At 47.0% G+C, this 23,830-nt stretch overlaps 1 protein-coding gene across 2 annotated transcripts in view; it reads right to left on the reverse strand.

Annotated features, from left to right (window-relative positions):
* The window catches only part of Igf2bp1 (insulin like growth factor 2 mRNA binding protein 1), a 38,158-nt gene extending 14,713 nt beyond the window's left edge, over positions 1-23,445 (reverse strand). For both annotated transcript variants that reach the window (XM_048365431.1, XM_048365430.1), the window contains exons 1-2: positions 22,913-23,445; positions 21,775-21,835 (exon numbers count right to left, since the gene is read on the reverse strand). In XM_048365431.1, the coding sequence (XP_048221388.1) occupies positions 21,775-21,835; positions 22,913-23,087 (236 nt within the window). In that variant the 5' untranslated portion in view covers positions 23,088-23,445. The remainder of the gene's footprint in view (positions 1-21,774; positions 21,836-22,912) is intronic.
* Positions 23,446-23,830: the final 385 nt, after the last annotated feature.

Here is a 23,830-nt window from a genome sequence, read left to right on the forward strand (position 1 = left end):
GTAATTCTATTTAGGAGGCTGAGATCTGAGGATCACGGCTCATGGCCAGCCTAGACAGGAAAGACTGTGAAACTCTTATCTCCAATTTACTTAACCAGCAAAAATCTAGTAGTGGAGGTGTGGCTCAAGTGCTAGAGCTAGCCTTGGGGTGGGGTGGGGGGGCTAAGTGAAAGCATCAGGCCCGAGTTCAAGCACTAGTGCTGGCAATGCCTCCTCCTCCACCCCCACCCAAAAAAAAAAAAAAAGTAGAATGACTGGCTGGAGGTGCTTTTGATATATTAGGTTAGACGATATCGGGAAACAACTTATAGCAAGTTCATAGTCCAGCCGCTAAGCCCTTGGCACAGATACGGATTTAAACCACTTATTAGCGCTGATCTTTAGAAGATTATTTAACTTCTATGAGGCCCACTTTCCTCCTTTGTGAAACACAGAGATTAATACCTATTCACAGGTGGTGGATAGTGTGAGATAATATTTGTAAAGAGCTTAGCAAAAGGCTTGGTGTAAGCGCTTAAAAGTGTAACAATAGATGCAATCTGTGATTACTAAAGGCAACTCAGATTCAGAACCATGCCCCACCCCCCCTGCCCATACCTCTGTTAACTATGCACTTTTTCCTTCCCATCTTTCAAATGTCAATTTTTTAGCTGGATACCAGTGGCTCATCAGGCCTGTAAGCCTAGCTACTCAGAAGGCTGAGATCTGACAATCATGATTTAAAGCCAGACCAGGTCTATGGTACACTTATCTTCAATTAACTATCAAAAGCCAAAAGTAGAGCTGTGGCTCAAGTGGTACAGTGCTATGCTAGCCTTGAGGGATGACTCAGGAACAGAGCCCAGGCCCTGTGTTCAAATCCCAGGATCTGCATTTAAAAAAAGCAACTTTTCTGACCTAACACTGGTGCGATCATGCCTGTAATCCTAACTACTACTCAGGATGCTGAGATCTGAGAAGCCCAGTTTGAAGCGGGCAGAAGACAAATAAGAGACTCTCCAATTAACCAACAAAAAGCCAGCAGAGCTGTGTGTGGCTCAAGTGATGGTGCAGCAGTCCTGAGTGAAGGAAGAAGCGTAGGGCGAGTAATTTTCCCTGAGGCAAGCTTCTTGAGTTCAAGGTTGAATCCCAGGGCAACTACTCCCTACCCAAATCAATATCCTTGTCCCTGAAAGATAGTGAAATTGACTTGATGTATTAGTCGATTATCATTTAGGTCCTCGTACAGCCTAGATCACAAATTCTTAGCTGAAGGACAATGTCCAAACCCTAGTGGCTGGAAGGAAAATGATTAGAAAGAAAAGTCTAGTTCAAACCTTGTAAAATTACTTTTCATCGTTATTATAAATGTGATGCACAAAGGGATTACAGTTACATAAGTCAGATAAAGAATAAATTTCTTTTTGGACACTGTAACCACTTCCCTCACTCTCCCAGTTTTCCCCTAACCATCCCCAGAGTTCATTTTCAACATATCTAGTGAGTACTATTGCTGCATAGTTCAAATGCTTCGACTGGCCCTGGTTGGCTAGTTCCTACAATTAAGTCAGTTTGCTCTGACCTCAGTCTTGTACTGAGAAGTGATGGGGACATCACACCCGTTCTGGTCTAGCTGAGGGAAGAGGAAAGGATACCAAAGTCTTAACTATAAAATGTGTCAACCCTGGACTGGGAATGTGGCTTAGTGGTAGAGTGCTTGCCTAGCATGCATGAAGCCCGAAGTTCCATTTCTCAGCACCACATACACAGAAAAAACTGGAAATGGCACTGTGGCTCAAGTGGCTGAGTGCTAGCCTTAAGAAAAAGAAGCTCAGGGACAGTGCCCAGACTCTGAGTTCAAGCCCCAGGACTAGCAAAAAAAAAAAAAAAAAAAGGTGTCAGCCTTGACTGTCAGGCCAGCTTACTCACTCTACCACTGGGACCTCAATTCTGGCTGTCAAGTAAAAGTACTTTGTTCTTTAGCATTACTGGGGTTTGAACGCATGCTAGGCAGGTGTTCTATGACACGAGCCATGCCTCCAGCTCAAGCCCTGCAATTTTAAGCATGGCGGGTCTTTAATCCATGCAACACATAAAGGGAACTCTTCCTGGGACGCATTAGGTAGGGGAAAGTCTTTATGGCATTGCACTTTGGTTGGCTCATGCAAACCTAAAGTTGGATTTTAGCAAGACAATGTCATAAGGATCAGAACTAAACCCACTGCCGGGTTTTCAGATGCCATCAGGCCACCTTGGGATTCGATTCATTGGCCGGGAGGAAGCTCCTCACCAGCCCATATGAGGGATTTCCCACAATGCATTTGATGACCAAATGAGGAGGGATAAACTAGTAAACTGGGGGAAAGAAATGACTGCATTGTCCTCAGATTGAGAACACTGAGCAGGCTTAGCGGAATAGGGATGGGCCTAACCGGTAGAATAAGGGCCTAAAGCAGCTCCATGTCAGAAGCAGAGTTTGGAGTTCTTCAAGATGGTCCCTGAGTGCAATCTAAGATCAATGGCCAAAACTTCCACTTACTTCAAACTCCCAGTTTTAGGGGCTTTCTTTTCAGGGAAGGGAGAGGTAAAGAGGGGTAGCCGTGGGTGAAATCAAACCTCTGCAAGGATGTTAATCCATATCCTGAAAGCAATGGCAGGCAGATCGTCTGGAATGTCTGGAATGTTCCAAGAGAGGGAGGGGGAGGAGGGCAGGGCACCAAACCAATGAAAGAAAAGACATCCTGGCAACCCTCCCCCACTCCTCGAGGGCACATAACCCACCCTGGGAACCCACTCCAGGCCCCTCTCAGACCTCCTTTCAGCAAAGCCCCTAACCCTGATTAAAAAACTGGGAGCCGAAGCCCAGAAGGACTTTCGTCTCCTAAACCCTTGGGCTGGTTTCCATTAAGTATAGTGCTACCTAATTTCTTTCAGGCCCAAAGCAACAAAGAGAATTATAACCTGTGTTCCCTAGTTGTCTACCTACCTGGAGGAGGACTCATTCATGCCACAAACAAGTAGATCCTAGTGTGTGCAGAGACCTTTAGAGAGCTTGTGACAGGGCCTAAGAGCACCATTACTCCAAACACCATTCTTTGTGAAAGTTGGTAAAGCTTTCCTTAGCACTTCAAAGAGAAGGTATAAGAAGTAGGCAGCCTGGATACGAAGGCTCTACCCAGGTCTGGCTGTTTCTCAGTGGGGCAGGAAGTAGAGATAGGTGAATCAGTTGGCAGGAAAGATGGTGACAATTCATGTCTTCTGCACAGATGGGAAAATAGAGAAAAAACCAGATCCTTCCAAGCCAGATGCATTCTCTAGGTAATAGGAACAATGCCCTGAGTGCATTCTCTGGGGCCCCAACACAAAACCCTAACATCCACTTGCTCAGCCAAGGAAAGCGAACTCTCAGCAGTTCACCAGCTGCCCCAGCTTCCAGGAGTTGAAAATCTGAGCAATACAATGAAACCGCCACCCACGGCCATGAAGGCAATGGTTGCACCGGATAAATGGTATTACTGGATGCCAACAGCCCGTGGTTGTCTGGTGTCCTCTACCTTCCCTGCTCCACGGGGCAGTCAGTGATCAGGCCCTGGGGGGGTAGCTCAAGAGAACATATCAATTAGCTGGCGCCAGCCAGTGGTGCATGCTTGTGATTCTTAGCCACTCCCAAGGCTGGGAGGCTGAGACTGGAGGACAGTGGTTTGAAGTCACCTTGGGCAGAAGAAACTTCAAGACTTCCATCTCCAAGACAACCAGCAGAAAGCGGGACTGGAGACATGGCTCAAGTGATATAGTGCTGAGCGCTTGCTTGCTGAACAAGCAAGCTAGTCCCAGTACCAGAAGGATGAAAAAAAAAAAAAAAGAAAAGAAAATTACCACTATTCATATATTCCCCTAGATGGCGGGGGATGTAAGGGGAACTGCATAATAACCATCCTCTGCAACTCAGGGGTGACTGAGGATAGAGTGGGGAAAAACACACACAACAGCACAAGGAAATATGCAGGCTGGCACAAGATTCAGGAAACTCGGGGCTGCACACTAGAGACAAAACTAGAAGTTCTCCCTGCGCCAGAAGCTCTTTCACACTCAGAGAGGCATGGATCTACCTATAAACCTAGCTACTCAGGCTGAGACCTGAGGGTCTCAGTTCAAAGCCAGCCCTGGCAGGAAAGTCTTTGAGTCTCTTTTCTCCAAAAACCTAGAAGAAGTGGGGCTGTGACTCAAGTGACAAGAGTGAAATAAATCCAAGTGAAAGCCGAAAGCTGACTTACACCCAGAATACTGACACACAAGAAAAAAGTTTAATATCTTGCCCAAGTGACAAAACACTAAGAGCCTGAGCCAGGATTTTAACCCAAAGCCTGTCTGATTCCAGCCTCTTTGCTATGTTTTTGATGATTTGTATGTGGATGACAGAAAGCCTTTTGTCAAAGTAGTGTTAGATTTGAGAACCCATTAGAAATACTAAGCACACTGGATGTAGTGATCGGTAGGCCTGCCACCTGGGTATTAAATCTCACAAACAGAACTATCCCTCCTGTCATTCTTTAAGCGACTTCTTCCAGCTGCAGATTTTCAGACTTCTCTGAGACTTTGTGGAATACTCAACACTGGCTAGTTCAAATGACGTTATCATAAACCTGCTCCTTACTCATGGTCCCTATCCCCAGGGGGGAAGAGTACAACCCGCAGTTCTGTGGATAGATGATTTCCCTTCCCTGTCTGAAGGATTCCTTCAAGCCAAGGCAGGGCCAAGCCAGTAGAGAAGGTAGTGAAGAGAGAAGCACTTAGCAGCTTTTTGGAGTCCTGCCAAGTTTAGGACCCCAAATCCCCAGAGGGCTCTGTCCTGAATAAAGCCTGAAATTTTCCTCTTCTGCAGAAGTGGGATTAAACTGGGATCTTCAGATTAGAGCCTTCAACTCCAAGTGCAGGCCTCTGCCTCCATCTGTGAAGGCTTCAAATCTCTGGACCTCAACTTCGCATGTGGTAAACAAGCAGTAAGATTAGTTTATGTTACAGGTTCCTCTGTCCCTGGACAGGGTTCTGCCGGGTGCCAGTGGCCCATACCTGTAATTCTGAGGACAGAGGTCTGAAGCCAGAATGGCAGTAAAGTCCCTAAGACTTCACAATTAACCACCAAAGAGCCACAGTAGAGCTGTGGCTCATGTGAGAGAGTGCTAGCCTTAAGCAGAAAAGCTCAGGGACAGCACCCAGGCCCAGACTTCAAGGCCCAGACTTCAAGCCCCAGGACCTGCACCAAAATGCTCAGGGTTAGTGGCACAGGCCTATAATCCCAGCACAGGAGAGGTATATGCAGGAATTTTGAGAGTTCAAGGCCAGCATGGATTACACTCCCAGACTTTGTTTCCAAATAAACAAACCAACAAATAAATTGCCATGTGTGGCTCAAGCTACAGGTCTGATTGTGCCATACTGGGCACTGAGCTGCTCTGAGCCACTGTGACCAGCAAGGCTCTTGCTCTCATGAAGGTTCCGGTCCAGTGGGAGACCGCCTTATGGTTTGGGATGGAAAAGGCTGACTGAGGTGAGGAGGACTGTCCACTAGGCCCTGCCTTCAGAAAGGAGTGATTCTGCTGACTCTTCAACAAAAGGGTCTCATGTAACTCAAAAGTTGGACCCTCTCCAATTGTCTCCCAGCTAGAAGCTTCCCTGAAGTAACCACCACTGCCCCTGCCAGAAGACATGGGCCCACAGATGAATCCTTTCCTCCCCATCCTTCTCCTTATCCACATACAGAGTGTGGAGGTTTTTCTTTTTTAATGTCAAGGAAAAACTTCTGAAGAGGGCAGTCCTGGCACGCTTCAGGCAGCCAGTAGCTGAGAAAGGGGGTGGGGCTGGAGTGGGAGGAGGAGCTGGCCCTGTGCCCAGGGCTCAGTGCCAGGTTGCTCCAGAGGCAGGGCTGCCAGACAGGCGGATGGGCAGGAAGGTTGTCGGGTGGCTGGAGCTTAGGGATTGGAGCTAAAAAGCAGTGACCTACTCTACTGGGAGGTAGGTCTGGAACTAGGCAGGGCAGACATCGCAACAAGAAGAAAGTCAAGGGCCTGGAAGGCAGACATCACTGGATGCCATCCATGACCTTGGCGTACATGTGATCTTTTAAGTGTATGTGGCACGCGAATGGACTCAAGTGCAAACAAGTAGGAAGCTAGGATCAAGGAAGAAGGAAAAGCATGGCTCCAGGAGCTCTGGGAGCTCTGGCTCCTCTAGAAAGCTCTTCTGGGTTTAATACCAAGTTGGAGGAGAGGGGGGGAGAACACCAAGCTTCTCTCTCTGTGTCTCTGTCCTGTGTACACACACACACACACACACACACACACACACACACCTTATCATCAAGATCTGTTCCAGTTGAAGAAAATCAATTTCATATTTTGAGGTGGGAAGGAGAGGATGCCCTTCAAACCTACGCAGTCCCAGCCCCCTCATTTCCTAGATAGAGCCACTGAGGCTCGAAGAAGGAAAAAAGCCCAGTCAAGTTGGGGGTGGACTAGATTCAGCTCTCTAGGCTGGTTTGTGCTCATTTCACCCATCGTGGTTTCCCTCTAAAGACAAGTGTTAATACACAGCAGAGCCCGATGTCAGACACAGGGGGAAAAAAAATTCCTTATTCTGTATGGCTAAATGCGTGCCAACTGGCTTTCACTACATGCGGCTCTAATTTGGGCACAAGATTTAATTTGCAGAAGAGCTAACAACTCTATAATATGGCTGGATGGCTGTCAGAGAGCTGTTAAATGGGGGGAAAGGGTAGTTACCAAAAGTTCTTAGCCTGCAGAACACCAACTAGATCTAGGGTGGGCAAGGAAGCAAAGGTGTGAACAATGAGAGGAGGAGGCACTGAATGGTGCAGGGTGTAAACCCAGCCACCAAGCTCAATTTGCTCATCTCAGGAATAAATGGATTGACAAGAAACCCTGCAGGTTTTTAGGAATTTTCCCCCCTCCCTTGCCCATCTGGGCAGTGCCAGAGAAAGCCAAAACAGAAGCTCTAGGACAGCAGATCTCTTTCCAGGCAAATTCCAAGCCTGCTTGGGCCAACTGGTGCCTCCACTACCCCCACCCTGTGCACACCTTGCTCTATGCCTACAATTTAGGTCTTTAACCTCAGTGTGGTTCCAGCTGGGATCTGGCCACATGGAGCTGAACAGTGGTAAGACAGAGCCAAAAGGATCAGGGGAGTGAGTTATGTGTAAGAAACCACCAGAGCCAGGCATCTATAATCCTAGCCTGAGATCTGAGGACTGTGGTTCAAAGCCAGACAAGCAGGAAAGTCTCATCTCCAATTAACTATCAAAAAGCCCTAAGTGGAGGTGTTGCTCCAATGGTAAAGTGCCTGCCTTGAAGGGGAAAAAAATCTAAGGGATAGCACCCAGGCCCTAAATTCAAGCCCCAGTAGTGGCATGGGAGGGAGGGGAGAGGGATAGGGAAGAGGAGAGGGACACACACAAACACAGAGAGAGAGAGAGAGAGAGAGAGAGAGAGAGAGAGAGAGAGAGAGAGAGAGAAGAAACCCAGAAAAACCTCAAGTACAAGATTGGAAGGTAAGTGACTAGCCTGAGCAATGCAAAATGCAGCAGAGCTTTCATAATGGAGGCAGAAATGGCGGCCCTTAGGGAAACTGCTCTTTATCCTTCTCCGGCTAGCAATGGTAAGCCTTCCTGGGATTTTCTGGGCCTGGGGAGGCTTCATAAGCTGTATGGGAGGGAAAGACGTTCTCCCAGATCTCACCCCCTACTCCATCCATCCCTACCAAGGGCAAATGTCAGCATCACTTAGTGAAGCCTAAGAGCCAAATGATCTGGCACCTGGCTGAGAATGGAGTTTCTGATAGATGGAAGCAATGTGGGGGCTGCTATGGAGGGAGGGAAGAGGGAGAGAGGGGGGAGAGACAGAGAGAAAGAAGGAGTGGGGGGGAGAGGGAGAGAGAGAGAGAGAAATGGAATCTCTCCTGGGTAGGAACAGCAAGTGTGGAAGGTGCAGCTCAAGATGAGGATGTTAATTAAGATGGAGACCTCGGAGGAAAAGGAAACCCAGACAGCCTCAGAAGAAAAAAATCAGGCTTCCTCAACTCACAACTCTGCCCTGCAGGAATCACAGCAATACCTGTTTCCTTTGTAATGATGAGTGGGTGACCCAATAGCAAGAAAAAATAATTGAATTTACCCTCAGTCATGTTGGTGGGAGTTAGCTGGGTGTTTGCTTTGGCTGGGTGGCACAGTTCCTACAACTCTAGTGCAACAGAGATGCCCATACCCTGAAGTCTACCTTGGGTTGGGGACAAACGGGCCTTCTCTGTAGAGGTCTTTTCTCTCTGGCCCAGGGAGTCTGTCTGGGTACAGGGTTACCAGCACCTTCTAAGATGGCTCTCTCATCCACCCTGATCAGGAAGGAGATGAGTCTCCAAGAGTGAGGAAGGACCCAGGGCCTGAACACAGCCTCTCCCCCCAGAGGATTGAAAAACCAAGCAGTCCAGTCCGGGCAACTGAGGGGAGCGAGGTGCCTGGGAAGGGCGGCAGCAGCTGAGGGTGGGGGAGGGCTGGCAGCAGCTGGGGGGGGGGGGGGAGGGCGGAAGGGAGTCTTCATGCACCGCAATTGAGAAGGCCTGAGCAGCTGAGGGGCCAGGCCTGAGCCCCACTGGACGCCCCCTCCCCCAGCCCCTTCTCCCCTAAACCAAAGGAAGGCTGGGCACTCACCCTCCCACCCTAGTGCTGGGTGGGCTGCCGCTGCAGAGAGCCAGGAGGGGGAGGACAAGGATGCCCCCAGGCCCCTCTGCTACAGTCTAGAATGTTCCACCCTCACCCCCCACCCCCATGCGCGCCCGGGCTACCCTAGTGGCTCTAGCCGGTCCGGCCGGGCCGTTGGGCCCAGAGGGGGAGGGGACCCGCAGCAGGGGCTGCCGGGGTGGGGGTGGGGACCAGGACTTTGCCCTTTGTCTCTCCCTCTCTCTCAACCCAGAGCCACTGGCCGAAACCCGACCCCATCGGCCCCAACGGCGAGCCAGGAAACCAACACGGGGCAGGCTCCCCCTCCGGGGTCCTTTAGTAAATCCAGACCCGACCTCCCCGTGGTCAGGGCTGTGACTGAGGTGGTCCTGTGGGGGAGGGGGCTTCCCGCCTGCGAACAGGCCTGCAAGCATTTAAGTGGGAACCGGTTGGGGGTAGGGAGCGGGGAAGAGGCTGGAAGTGGGGCCGCAGGAGCTGGAGAGGAGGCAAGGGCCCGGGAGGCGGCATTCCTCAGAGACCTCGGAGGAGGCAGGGCTGGGGAGGCGGCCTCCCACCGAGAAGGCTGGGTCCCAGAGCCGGGGAGGGGGACGCCGGGCCCAGGGGCCTGCCCAGCCTTTAAGAAGCCAGCTCCCCAAGGCATTCCACCAGGATCGAGAGCCAAATTTAAGAGAAGAGTCATGGAAAGTAGGGCATTTGGGGAAAAGAATGACTTCAATGGTCAGCCCTTTGGGGGTGTCATCAATTGTTAATAACAGGCACCTTGGCTGGGTCTTTTCAAAGTTTACAAACCCTCTCTTAGGAACCTTGAGCTACCCAAAGAGGTGGCTCAGTGCCTCCCGGAGTCCCATGGGAGACAGAATAATGTGATTTCCATTCTACAAGTCAAGTGACTCTACAAGCCAGGATGAGCGTGGAGGGACAGCATCATGGGGCCTGCTTTGCTTGCTAGGGAAGAAGAGCTGGGTTCTGGCTACTTAGAAACTAACATGTGTGAACCGTGTACTAGGATTCTGTCCACGTGTAACAAAGGTCACTCCTTTGTCCCTTTCTGCAGAGAGGGGGGGGGGGGGGGGGAAGAAGCATCTCAATCCTGGCCCTACCCCTCAACTCCATTTTCGGGGTGGGAGGGGAGAACCCAAACAAAAGAGAGGAAAACAAACAAACAAAAATCTTGGTCTCTTCCAAAAGTGTCACAGGGTGGTGGTTCTTAAAATTCAAAATAAGGCCCAGCACCTTAGCCTAGCTACTCGTAAGATGTGAGATTCATGGTTCAAAGCAAGCCCAGGCTTTGAAAAGTTGGTGAGACTCTTAATCTCTAATAAACTACTCAAAAAAAAAAGCCAGGGGCTGGGGATATAGCCTAGTGGCAAGAGTGCCTGCCTCGGATACACGAGGCCCTAGGTTCGATTCCCCAGCACCACATATACAGAAAATGGCCAGAAGCGGCGCTGTGGCTCAAGTGGCAGAGTGCTAGCCTTGAGCAGGAAGAAGCCAGGGACAGTGCTCAGGCCCTGAGTCCAAGGCCCAGGACTGGCCAAAAAAAAAAAAAAAAGCCAGATGTGGTGCTGTGGCTCAAGTGGTAGAGTGCTAGCCTTGAGCAAAAGAGGCTGAGGGGCAGTGCCTAGGCCCAGAGTTCAACCCCAGGACCAGCAAAAAAAAAAAAAAAAAAAAAAATTTTTTTTTTCAAAATAAAGGCTGTGTGTGTCTCAAGTGGGAGAAAACAAGCTCCACGCTGTGAGTTCAAACCCCAGTATTGAAAAGGGGGGAAGGAACCCTCAAAGTACCTACCCAGCTTATTTATGAGGCTTCTGGAAATGGGGAAGATCCAGGTGAGGATAAACCCAGGGTGACCTCTGAGCCCACCACTCACAAGGGTGGGGAAAGGACAGGCTGTGCCTGATCTCTGCAGCAGAGTCCCCTTTTCCCATCTCAGCTGCCCACTCAACAGAGAAGGCTGGGAGGCTCCTTCAGCCTATGGAGGAAGGAGGAGCAGAAGAGAGCGATGCATGGTGGGTGTGTTTTCATTTGCTAACATTATGCACCCTAATAAAGCTCAGGAAAAGACAACCTGAGTGTTACCCCATTAGGCTCCACCTCTGAGAGAGCTTAGCCTGGAAGACAAAGGGCCAGATGGAAACCCTCAGGAGCCCAACTAAGCTTTGCTTCTTGGGGTAGAATGAAAAGAATAAACTTTGGGGGGTTCTTAGGGAACTTGAGTAAGGTAACAAGGCCAAGCTCTACAAAGAGATACTCAGAAACCAAGCTGGCCATAATTGTAGGTCTTTCTGTCATAGGTGCACAAGAGCACAGAAGCTGGAGGATCTGAGCCCTACCTACACCTACCTGTAACTTCTCTCCTCTGAATACCACAAATATCTCCCAGTCCTGTGGGCAATCCACTCCGGTTTTGTTTCGGATTTTTTTCCTGCTTAGCCTTCAACCACACCCTTCCCCCTTCCCCCACCACTGACATCACAGCTCCAGGGTAGGTGCCCCCCTCTCCCCCCGCCCCCCCCCCCCCGCCAATTTGAATACAGAAAGCCCCCAAAGCTCTGAGCAGCCCCATAGACTTTTCTGGACCTAAAGGGAAAACACTGGAGGGCAAGGACTTTGTCCCCTAACTCCCTCGAAGGGAGACCAGGCCTGCCTTCCCCACCCAGAAAAACAAACCCACTACAGCTAAGTAAAAATCCAATAAATAAAAGAGTTAATAATGTAGGAGAGGGGTCAAGCAAAGGTCCCCTTTTTAGTTAGAATAAAGAAGTGACCACCATGTTGGCAATCACAAAACCAGCAATGGTCTTTAAAAAGCCAGGCTCTTTTTGTGGTTGCACTGATGTGAGCCTGTAGTCCCAGCTATGAGTCACCTGAACACAAAAATTTGAGATCAGCAACCTATCTCAGAAATAAAACTAAACAAGGATAAAGAGGAAAGCCTAAAACTTCCAAGGGAAAATTAGGTTTCCCTATATCCACTGTAAAACCAGTGTTTGCTTGTTCCTTGCTTTATTTCTACTATCTAGTAAAGGAAATACCATGTGATAGTAGACCCCTAACAGTAAAAGTGAGGGCATACACAATTCAAGGTGCCAATCTGTGCAATAATATGCAAACTACCACCCAAGTCAGTACCATCTTGCTATTTTCTTTCAAGAACGTTGTGGTTGGTTTTTTTTTAAATTCATTGATGGCCAATGACTGAGTGGTAAATACATTTCATACATCACCACGCCCCCAAAGCAAAAGTTGCTTGCTGACAATGATTTTTTTTTTCTTTTTGCCAGTCCTGGAGCTTGGACTTAGGGCCCGAGCACTGTCCCTGGCTTCTTTTTGCTCAAGGCTAGCACTCTACCACTTGAGCCACAAGGCCACTTCCGGCTTTTTCTGGTAATGTGGTGCTGAGGAATTGAACCTAGGGCTTCCTGCATGCTAGGCAAGCACGGTACTACTTACTGCTAAGCCATATTCCCAGCCCGGACTTTTTTTTCTTTGAAGAGGAGTGCATAGAAGCCTGGGACTAGGCTGGTGACATTCCTGTTGCAGTCAGAAGTGGAAAGGAAACTACTCATTCAGGATGGCCAGCAAGACAGGAAAAATAGAAAAGGAAAATGAAGATTACCTCACAGAGATACATAGTGCTTGAGAAGACCAGTCTGCTCATTCCACAAGAACCTTACTGCCTAATTCTAAAAAGTGGGATCACCTCTAAGACTCTTCTAGGGAACTTAATCAGCTAGATTTTTCTCCCATTTTTTTTCTGGTGCTGGGGATCAAGCCTAAGGTCTTGCACATGCTAGTCAAGCTCTCTGCTACATAGCCTGACTTTTCTTACTTTTACATGAAATAAGTTACCGGAATGGACATGAACCAGTGGGCTTGGGTGGTAGTTCAGTACTAGAGTGCACGCCTAACAAAAATAAATAAATAAAAATAGAAAACAAATGCAAAGAAAAAGAAGTCTGGGCTGGGAACGTGGCTTAGTGGTAGAGTGCTTGCCTAGCATGCATGGGTTTGATTCCTCAGTACCACATACACAGAAAAGGCCAGAAGTGTGCTGTAGCTCAAGTAGTAGAGTGCTAGCTAGACTTGAGCAAAAGAAAATCTGGGACAGTGCCCAGGCCGAGTTCAAGCTCCAGGACTGGGGGTAAGAGGGTGGGGAGGAGTCTGCTGCTATGGCTATAGCCATCACTGGAATTCTGCAGGTCCTTGAATGGAATACATGGGCTACAGATACCAAGAGCCTTGGCTCCTGTAAAGGATCAATCACTGGCTTTTTAAGTCAGTGGCTCATGCCTGACTGAGCTGTTCAGGAGGCTCAGATATGAGGATTGAGGTTCAAAGCTAGGGGGGGCAGAAAAATCCATGAGACTCATTATTTCCAATTAACCAGCAAAAAAAGCTGGGAGTGGAAATGTGGTTCAAGTGGGTAGAGTGCTAGCCTTGAGTGGAAGAAGCTAAGGAAGAGTGAGTCCAAGCCCCTGTAAAAGAGGTTTAAAAAAAAAAAGGCATACATAGCAAGTGGTCTCCATTATTGTTAGATTTCTCCTCCCTAGTGGCTTAGAGACCTCCAGGGCAAAGTGGAATAAATGTTTGGAACTCTGAATAGACAACTTCAGCAAGTTCCCTTCACCAGCAGCCCCCATTTCAGTTCCTGTCTCCCCTCATTTTCTCCTCCTCAGAGAACCTAATGCGAAGTTGATGAGCCCCAAGCAATCCCAAATGCAACACACATCACTCTGCATAAACTAATTGTAAAACCCTTTATAGTAGCTGATTAAAGTCACAAGCCTGTTAAAGGGCCAGAAACCACATCCGGATTGGAAGCCCTTCCTCTCCCCACCCCATTCCTTAGTCCTTAGCTGGGGCTGAAGCTGTGTGTGTGTGTGCGCACATACGTTCTTACACTTGCATGTGTATGTGTGGTATGCTTGCCTTGAGCAGAGGAGGCCGAAAAGAGGAAATGGCATGGAAGTGGCTTCTGAGTACACCTTTGGGACCTATTTGCTGACCAAGGGACCAGAGAGATGGAATGTAAGGTAACTACAAAGGCGGAGGAAGAAAGAAACATTTTCAGTCACTTCCTGGGCATCCAGAAATCCACTATTCCTGAATGTGTACCTGGTTGGCTCACCAGGAGCAGAACACTAAGATCCACATACTTTTCCCCCACCCATCCTACCTATTCTGAACAGGGTAAGGGAAGCTGCTCTTTCTTCCTTAGAATCCCAAATGGACTCATCACAGTCCTTGCCATCCTGAATTCTTATACTTTTCTCAGCTAATGACTTAGGTCATTTCCCCATGCCCCAATATCCCTCTCCTACAAGCACCTTTGAAACTACATCATGAGACTTCAGCTATGAACCTGCCCTACCTCAGAGTGTCAAGGAAAAAGATCCAATTCTACTGGCAAACAACTTTGCACTCTTCAATGTGATTGCCCAAGCTCTCCAAGCCTTCTGTTGGGAGATGACGGGTATGACACAGAGTTTCAGGAGAGTTGCTGAGATGAGTTTCATTTACCTCCCTCTTCCTGAAAATGGCTTTCCCTGCCTAGGGCTCAAGGGGTACAATAGTTGCCTAGCAAGCGGGAATACCTGAGTTCAAGTCCCAGTACCAAATAAATAAAACAAACCTTTTCTTCTTTTCATGGAATCCTATACACAGAACCACGTCAACGTTCATAACCATTATTGACCCACATAACATATATGCCAAAGACAACCCTGGGCTACTTATTTCAACTCTGTTTTGGGAGGAAGGGAGGGAGGGAAAGAAAGAAAGAAAGAAAAGATGAAGATAAGAAGGAAAGCAGGTAGGCAACCAGCCAGCCAAAACACCCTAATCTGATGCCTTAGATAAGTATCCAAGCTTCCACACATAGTCCAGAAAAGACCAAAGACAAGGTGTATGGCAGTATTTTCAAGTACCCAGGTATTTCATCAGTTCCAGTTCTTATGGAGGAGGATGGGGTGGTCAGAGAACTGTAAAGTCTGACCAGAAGACATATAGTGTACTATGCTTAGCACCACTTTACAGTTACAGAAACTGAAGTCATTATTTATATGTGGAGCCAGTACTGGGGCTTGAACTCAGGGCCAGGAAATAGTCATTTCCAGTCAAGGCTGGTGTTCTACCACTTAAGCCACAGCTCTACTTTTAGGTGGTTAATTGGAGATCAAAATCTCTTGGACCTTCCAGCCCTGGCCAGCTTCAAACCATAATCCTCAGATCTCAGCCTCCTAAGTAGCTAGGATTAGAGGCATAAGCCATGAGCAGCCAGCATGCATTTTTAACTGACTCATCTGGAGGAGGGTGCAGGTCATAAGACCAATCTGACCTGATCTCACAGAGCTTCCTCCCACCTGGAGGCATTAAGAATTTTAAAGGAGTCTTAGCCTCACCTCCAGGGAAACAAACATTAACTCACAAAAGACAATCCAACATTCTCTCAAACAACTTTTACATGTAGGAATAACTTCATCTTTTAAAACTTCTGAACCCTGGGGTTCAATCCTCATCACAAGAATAAATCTTAAAACATACTTATGAATTTTCTAATACATTTTAAGACATACTTCTGAATTTTCTCATCTCTTCTCTAAAATATTCAAGTTCTGCCTAATCAACTAAACCAAATCATACTACTCAGCTTTACGGTTTCCATTTCAAGGTTGATTTTTTTTTTAACAGAGGTGAACTTAACATTTTAAAACTTGTGAATTCTCCTTAGCCCTCTTTTCCAAAGGAAATATAAAAGACTGACCAAGAATCCGCGAAACAAGACAAAATGGAGATTGCCCACTTTCCTTGCCTGCTCTACTGAGAGAGAATTTCCCTATCACTCTAGTTCAACCTATGAGCAAAATTCCCATAGTCCTTTCCATTTGTTTAATCATCAGACATGTTCCAAGGAGTCTTGCAAGTATCTACAATCCCAGCCCCAAAATTCTTTATCCTCCAGCTGTTGACTCTATTTCTTTCTAAAGCAGTAACACTCATGACCAGCCATGCTCCTGGGAGATGAACTTGTACAGCAAGCAGGACTGAATTTCTGATGGTGTTTGTTACGTCTCAGGACATTGTAATCAGGTTTTCTCTCCAGCTGTATCAAAATTATGAGGTCCAGACCACTTTCCCCCATGTATTTCTCATAATCAACACACATTTACCAAGTTTCTGTTTAAGTCTGATGTATTTACTGCAAACCTCCCATGCTGTAAAGACAGGAAAGAGGTCTTGAAAAGCTAAGTGTAAAGCTAATTCCTAGCATGACCCTTTCTCTATGGCTGACAAGTACATAGTCTTCTTTTAAAGCCTCAAAAACCATCTGGATTCTACTAGGACTGAGTGTGTCTAACAGGGGACTATCTTCCTGCTGACAATCCTTTCATGAAACCATTCCCAGTCAAACCAAATTTTCTCATAACCAAATGAGCACCCACTGTATTGAGTGCCTATCTTTTTAGACCCTTTTCTTCTGTTTTTGTTTACAGAAGGTTTTTCAGAGGTATAGGGGAAGAAAGAGGAAATGGGAATAGATGGAAGCAAACATTTTCTTAACAGACACACATTCAGAAATCTCCTCAAAGACTCCACCAGGGCCACCGGGAAAACCTGCTGTCTATGATGTACCGAATGAATAAAATGGATCCTTCCACCCCTTCCTTACTATTTACAATTATTACTCTCCGCCTTTGGGATGTACAGCCAGCTCATTCTGTAAAGATTACTCATTACATAAACGGACACTGTTGACTCTTGGAGGTCTCATTCCTCAGGCTAAGGGGCCCCAGCTTCGAAGAGAGGGCTCCGTGCACCTCCATTTTCTCTCCACCTCTTATTTTTCTTTCCCCTTCCTCAATTCTCTCCGTTTTGACTCCCTTGGCCTTTGCCTTAGAATGGAAATATCTTAGCAGGGGATCTGTGGCCAGGCATGGGAAGCCGCGGGATGTTTGGGATCTGGTCAGGGGCTGGGTCTTGCAGCAGGAGAGAATCTTGGGGTTCCTGGGAGCGTGGCGGCGGGGGGGGGGGGCCGGGCTACAGGCCCGCGGATGTTTTCAGCCCGGGGCTGGCTAAAAAGGCGGAAGGTGGACAGAACTGCTCAGAAGGCGCGCGGCCGCATGGCGGGTCCCGGCGGGACCAGGGCGCGGACAGGGTCGCGCTGGCCCGGAAAAGCAGACTTGGGGGGCTCTCCGGGAAGCGCCCCAAGCGCAGTAGTCCCTCCACACACCGTCTTTTTGAAGGTGGTCAACTCCAAAAGCAAAAATAGCCTTGACAAGCACTGTCTTCTAAACCTAGTGTCCTCTCGGGGCACAACCTCAACTTCTCTTTTAAAGGGATGTGGGGAAGTCTCCCCCATCCTCCTTTTCTCCCAGCTCCCCCTTTTCTCAAAATCTAAACTGAGCTTTCTGGAAGACATCAGACATATTTTTAAGAATCTTTCAAGAGAATGGGGAGGGAGCGAACAAGATTGAATTTAAATTGTAACAGCTGGGAAAATGTCAGTTCTTCCAAAGCTTTGAGTTCATTCATTTATTAGAACTACACCAATAGACATTGGACCCAAAGATAATTTCTTCACAAACTCTCTAAACTTCAACAAACTGCACTTTAGTCGGACTCAACTAAACCTTCTGGAATTCCAAAGCATTTCAAAAACGTCTATATATTCACTAGACTACCTCAAATGCTATCTTTGTCAAATGGCTTGTTATAAGTGCAGAATAAATAAACTCTTTTGGGGAAAAAGATAATAAGCCTTGAAAGGTCCCACACACATAAAATAGATTCAAATAATATATTAAAGTTATTTTAAAAGATTAGAAGCTCAGAATCTTTGAATCAAGATTCTTCCAATTGTGAATGTTAAGGCATTTCAGCTCTGAAACATGATTATAAGAATGTTTTGCTTTTCCATCAAAAGCTGTGCAATGAAAAACTATACATCTGGAATGGTTAACAATACTTGGAGTAAGTTAGTGATGGGAATCATAATTCTTCCCTTTCGTTACTAAAAGAGTTCTCCAGGAGAAACCATCAGAGTAAAATTTCATCTTTCTAATTTGGGTCAGAAAATCAGGGGTTTTGGAAACCTGCAATGCTTCCAAGAGACAAATACCACTTAGGAAGTCTCATCTTAAAATGCTGACCAACAGCCTGGCACCCGTGGCTCATGCCTGTACTCTTAGCTACTCAGGAGGCTGAAATCTGAGGATCTTGGTTCAAAGTCAGCCCAAGCAGAGTCTGTGAGACTCTTATTTCCAATAAACTACTCAGAAAAAGCCGAAAGTGGCACTGTGGCTCAAGTGGTACAGGGCCAGTCTTGAGCACAAAGAGACTCAGGGACAGTACCTAGGCCCTGAGTTCAAGCCCCATGACTGGTTTAAAAAAAAAAAAAGCTGACCAAATGAAGAAAGCTAGGTTATTTTCTAGCAATGAAGGAAACTCAGTTTATGCGTTCCTAAGGTTTAATTTCTAGGTTGAAATGAATTAGAAAGAAGGAGCCCCAATTTCCACCCTCTCTCCTAAAATGGAAGACAAATTTAAGGCTCAACCATCTATCCATGTACTTTTAAAAAAGAAAAAACTAACTGGAAATGGGTATTTTTACTAAGTCATAAGCTGTTTCTTCTTTAAACTTACTTTTTGAATCCTGTTCCTATGTACGTGTTCTGCTTTATAAGAATTAACTTTCTTTGTGGTTTAGACACTAAGTCATAGTTAGAACCACTAGAGCAAAAGCACCTGAAAATCTTAATCTGGTATTTTTCATTCTCTTTTTAAGCCCACTTCTTTCATTTCAGCTCTCTTTAGGCTTGGATTTTTGTCTAGTAGGTTGTCTTGTTTCTTTATTAAATGCAAAACCCTATTTGTGAGGGCAAGGAAAAAGTTCTAGCTTGTTTTGAAAAGATTTGGTGATCCAACTATTCACAGCCTCTAATAAGTAACTTTTAAAAATGAAATTGCAGATTATTTTCTGTAGTTTTTAAGACAGGTTTTTAAAACTGCTAACATCAGTAAATTAAACTGTGAGATCAAAAAAAAATCAATCAGAACACATTCTCTTTTGAAAGTTTTCAGACCTCTATGAAGGAGGATGAGACTAATTTTCATTTTAATAGTTGGAAATTTAGAACATTTTCAGTCCAGGTAGAGGGGAAGAACTACCCTTAACCTGGGAATTAAAAAAAAAAAATCACCAACCTTACAACTACTTAAATTCAATACATTTCACCTAGAAAAAAGGTTATCTTTCATTTTTTAAACAATAACACCTTTGATTTTGATGATACCAGCTGACAGCAAATATACTATCTTAAAGTATATTCCACCAGAAAAAGGCATACATCCATGGCAGGTGCAACAAGTTTAATTTCTTAAAAAAGTAAATCATTCCTGAACTCACTAAATCTCCTAAGATGGCACCTCAACTACTCTTCAGTCTCTCAGAAGAAAACAAACTCTTCAAATTTGCTTTTGGTTTTTCTCCCTCAAACCAAGCTTTGACAGTGAATATATACAAATTCTCAATATAATGTCAAAATTGTTAACCAAATTCCAATACTGGTTAAAAGAGGGGCTTGGGGAAGGTTAATGGTGAAATTTAATGTCAGAAATTCTTAAAACTCAAGTCTGCTGTTTTCAGTTTAAATATAGTATTGTTTCTTGAGCCTTTAGAAATGTATAAATTACTTATCAAAGAGATTCAAATGAAAACAATATATGTTAATACTTTTAAATCAGAGCTCCTCAAAGGTAATTCTGTAATACATTTTTTAAAGTTGATTTCTCCCCTCTTAAAAAAGAAAAACAGGAACATTTAGATAACTGAATTTTTATGAGACTTTTAGAAATTTAAATCTCAGTTCATTTGGAATTGAGTATATCAGGAAGAGTTTTGTTTTAAATAGTGAAAACATAAGAATACACTCTACACCAAATACATGGGTGCAGTTGTTCATTTGGCTTGGAATAAGTTAGTCACAATGAACTAACTAGCTTCTCTTGTGTAGAGCCATGAGATTGAAAAGCCAGTAACAAACTCAACTGAAGGAACAGGAGACAGACTGAAAACACATACCACAACATGCTTCCCCCAAGAACACAAAATGATAGAGCAAACTCACTTAATGAAAACAAACTCTTTTTTAAAATCCTGGAACTTCAAAAATTGATTCATGCTAGAAAAATGAAGTCCTTTACCACCAGTACTCCCCCCAAAAAGAAAGAAAAAGACAATTGACTCAATGTTTGGACTTAAAAATGATTTCAGGAAGGGCTGAACACACAAAAGATCTAATTTAGTATGGGTGTGGAAAGGGAGATTTTTTTTTCTTTTTCAAACCCAGTCTTCTCACAAACCCCCCTCCCCACTCCAACTCAAAAGAGCCCTCAGTGCTGCATTTTGGAGGGAACACACTGCCTAGAAATGGCTTAAAAGCAAGCAGATGGTTTGAGGAAAAAGATCCATAAATACAGGGCACCATGAAAATTAAAATATAAATGTTTTGAGTTCCATTTCATCACATTTTGCTATTTCGCATGCTTTTCTCACTTCATTCCCTTTAAAATTTAAACCATCCAAGAGGAAAAGGAAAAAAAAAGCCCACATATCTTAGACTTCCACTTATTTAGAGGTATTTATCATCAGCACACAGGTTAAAATTCAAACATCCAGGATCTTCTCTGGCTATCTACTGTTGTCAATACATTTGTTTCTCATTCTATCTCCAGGAAATGTTTCAAAATAATAAAGACTTTTTTGTTTCAATTTTATTGCTTCTTTATTTCTAACTCTGCCTTTCCAATAAGAGTATTCCAAGCACTTGAGGTTAAATAGCAAGCTCTAGAAACATAGTAACCAAACACTTCTATTACCTATAGTTCTAAGTTACTTCAATATCTCCAAGCTAAACCAATAAACCAATTATCTCCAATTAAACTTACTAGATTCTTTAGCCTTCCTTTAAACAGTATAGCTACCTCACCTCATCTTCCTAAACCAGAAAAGGCCAGAAACTTCTGAAATCCAGCAAGTCTTTTCTGTTAACATGATGAGAGAGGGAGGAAATCAAAGATTTAAGGAGTTTGCTCCCAACTAGCAAAAACTGTACTGTCAACATGTTTCAAGTCTGATGTGAGAAAGGTTGCCCTTACACTTGCCAGCCAGAGTTCAACAAAAATTTTAGAGTTCAATGGAAGACTTGAAATTCAAGTCTCCAACATGTTGGAGATATCCCATTTTGCTGAAGGTGGTGTATTGGAACACGAACACACATACACACACACACACACACACACACACACACATTCATCCACGGAGTTCTAGACCCTCCAAAGAGCCTCAGCTCACAGCCTGAACACAAAGCTCTCATCCCAGATGGTCCCCTGGTAACAATGGACTGAGGGAGTGGGGGTGGGGGGGCTCGAAAAGGATAGTACAGCATATTCGTTGGAAAATCCATTTGGGAAGAGGACATATAAGATGTGAGGGACTGGGGATAGGAGTGGGGGGGGGTTCCTTATACTGTAATAGGAATATAAATAAATTACAAGCATAAGGAGATGGGGGGAGGGGACAGGACAGGAAGCTCATTCTACATTCCCTAGGGAGTAGAAACGGACTCCCCCAAATCCACATAATTAGGGTGGGAAAAACAGAAGATGAGGCCTGCTTAGAAGTTGCAGAAATCGCCACCATCATGAGTTTGAACTCTTCAAATATTTTAAGCTTCCCTACCAAAAAAAAAAAAATGGCCCCACACTTTGAACTCCACAAAAGCTACTACTCTGATTTATTTCTCTTTAATTTTTCCAAGTAACATCTTTTAGCCTACCAGCCTCAACTTTTTTTAAGCAAGCTGTAAACCACCCAATACAACAAGATCTTGGCCAATCTTCCCTCCCAGCCCCCAACATCCGGAGTTGGGGGTGGGAAGGCCAGTAATGAGTTTCTTTCACTGGAGACTCTATGGACCCCAGAGCACAGCTTCTCAGCCTCAAACACCACCCCCCCCACACACACACCCAGAAGAGCTCTTTCCTACCTTTGTTTTTTGGGGACAGAGTGCTCAATCTCTAGACGTTTTCCTTGCAGTTCAACTTTCCCTAAAGATTAAAAAAGGGGGGGGTGAGAGGGGGCGCAGAAGGAGAAGGGGAAGGGGACAGACATAGCGATTCGGGATTTCAGATCTCCCAGGAATGCAGACCATGGCTTCCCCGCCTGGGTGGGCAAAGGTTGCCTGAAAAATTGTGCAACCTTCTAAACTCGTTCTTTTCATTTTAATTTTTGTTCGGTTTAACCACGGAGGCTAAGGTGCGCAGATCACTCTGGGAGCCCCGTTTGGGGAAGGTGCGAGCGCACTGCTCCACTGGCTCCCAGATGTGTGGCAAAGACGCCCGGAGACCAGGGCACCTCGTTTCTCAGCAAGTGGGGTGGAGAGGGCAGAATGAAACTTTTCTATTTCTGTGGGGACCACGGAGGGCTGGGGACGTTGGGGAGATCGGGGAGCGGAGGACCTGGGGGAGCGGAGGGCGCGGGGCTCGGCGGGGAGGCTCCCTCGCCACCACCGGCGCGCGCTGCCTGGCCCAGCCTCGGCGTCTCGGGAAGCAGCATGGCGACCCGGCGCCACCGCGCCACCCCGCTCACGCCCCACTTTCAAATCAAAATGGCTCAAGCCCCAGGTCCTGGGCGGGAGGCGGGAGCCCCTTACTTTCAAGGCCTCAGGAGGGCTGCACTATTCACAAAAAGCGGGGAGATGGGAGGGAATATGGGGACCCCATCCACGCCTGGGAAGGCCTAGAAGTGAGGGAGGGGAGGTGGGGTAACCATGCGGGGGGGGGCTCCAGTGGCAGATAGGGAGGGGCTGGACATGGAAATAACGCCCCAGTGGGGATGTAGGTGCCATCCCCCAATACTACGGGGGGGGGGCTCCCGCCCCGTCGAGGGGGGAAGAAGGGAAAGGGAACTCCGAGCTGGTGGAGGTGGTTAGGGGGTAGGAGGAAATCCCGAGTATTGCGGGGGGGGGGGATGGATGGGGGCGTCGAGGGAGGTGGGTGCAGCCCCCCGCACACCCGGTGGGGGGGTTGGAGAGAGGAGTTGGCGGGCCCGGCGAGCGGAGGTGCGGGTCTCCGTTGTTCCGGGATTTCGCCGTGGTTTTTCCGGGGAGGTAGCTGCGCGCTTACCCGAGAAAGTTTCGATGGCCTTCATCGCCCAGTGCTCGTCCGGGCAGTCCACGAAGGCGTAGCCGGATTTCACCAAGAACTGGCCGCTGTAGGAAATCTTGTGTTCCGCAAATACTTTCTCCAAGTCCGCGGGGGTCACGCTCTCGTTCAAGTTGCCGATGTAAAGCTTGTTCATGGTGGCGACGGTGCGGGGCAGGACCCGGTCCTGGGCAAGGCCGAGTGGGGAGCGGGCGCGCGCAGGCGGGCGGCGGGACTCCTAGGCCGAGAGGCAGGGAAGGCCGGGGGGCAAGAGCCGCAAACTTTCTTTGCACCCCACCCCTGAAGTTGTCCGGAGCTCGGGGCGGGGAGGGCGGCCGGAGGGCGCGCGGGGGTCGCGGGAGAGTTCGGCGGGGAGCCCGGGAGAAGTGCCCGCGACGCGCTGGGAGGCGGAGGACGAAGCGCGGCTCCTTCCCTTCGGTCCGAAACCCCTCCGAGCGGGCTGGTGTGTCACGTTTCTCCACGGCCGCCCAGGCGCCGCCTCTAAATAAAATCGACTTGAAAAAAAAAAAAATGGAGCGGAAAAAAAAAAAAGGCTAAGCCACGTGGTGACAGCCCCCACCCACCCAGCAAGAGAAGACCCCCCGACGCCACTGGGCCCCACGACCCCTCCACCCAACCTAACCCAATCTCTTGTCTGTGGGGGGGAGGCACTCCATACGTCCCCCAGGGAAAAGTGGGACCGAGGGGACTGAGTCCCCGAAGATCTCCTCGCCCCCTCCCCCTTGGCGAGAACCTGGCCCCTAGGGAAGCGCCCCGCCCCCACCCATCTCTCTACCTTAACCTGAACTGGGGGCGGGAGTGGAGCTCCTAATCTCCCCTGTCGTTAAGAATAAAATGTAGGGCTTTTTTTTTTTTATTCGTCCTGGGGGGCTGGGTTAC

The sequence above is a fragment of the Perognathus longimembris genome, chromosome 17 (genome assembly GCF_023159225.1).
Source record: "Perognathus longimembris pacificus isolate PPM17 chromosome 17, ASM2315922v1, whole genome shotgun sequence".
Lineage (NCBI taxonomy): Eukaryota > Metazoa > Chordata > Mammalia > Rodentia > Heteromyidae > Perognathus > Perognathus longimembris.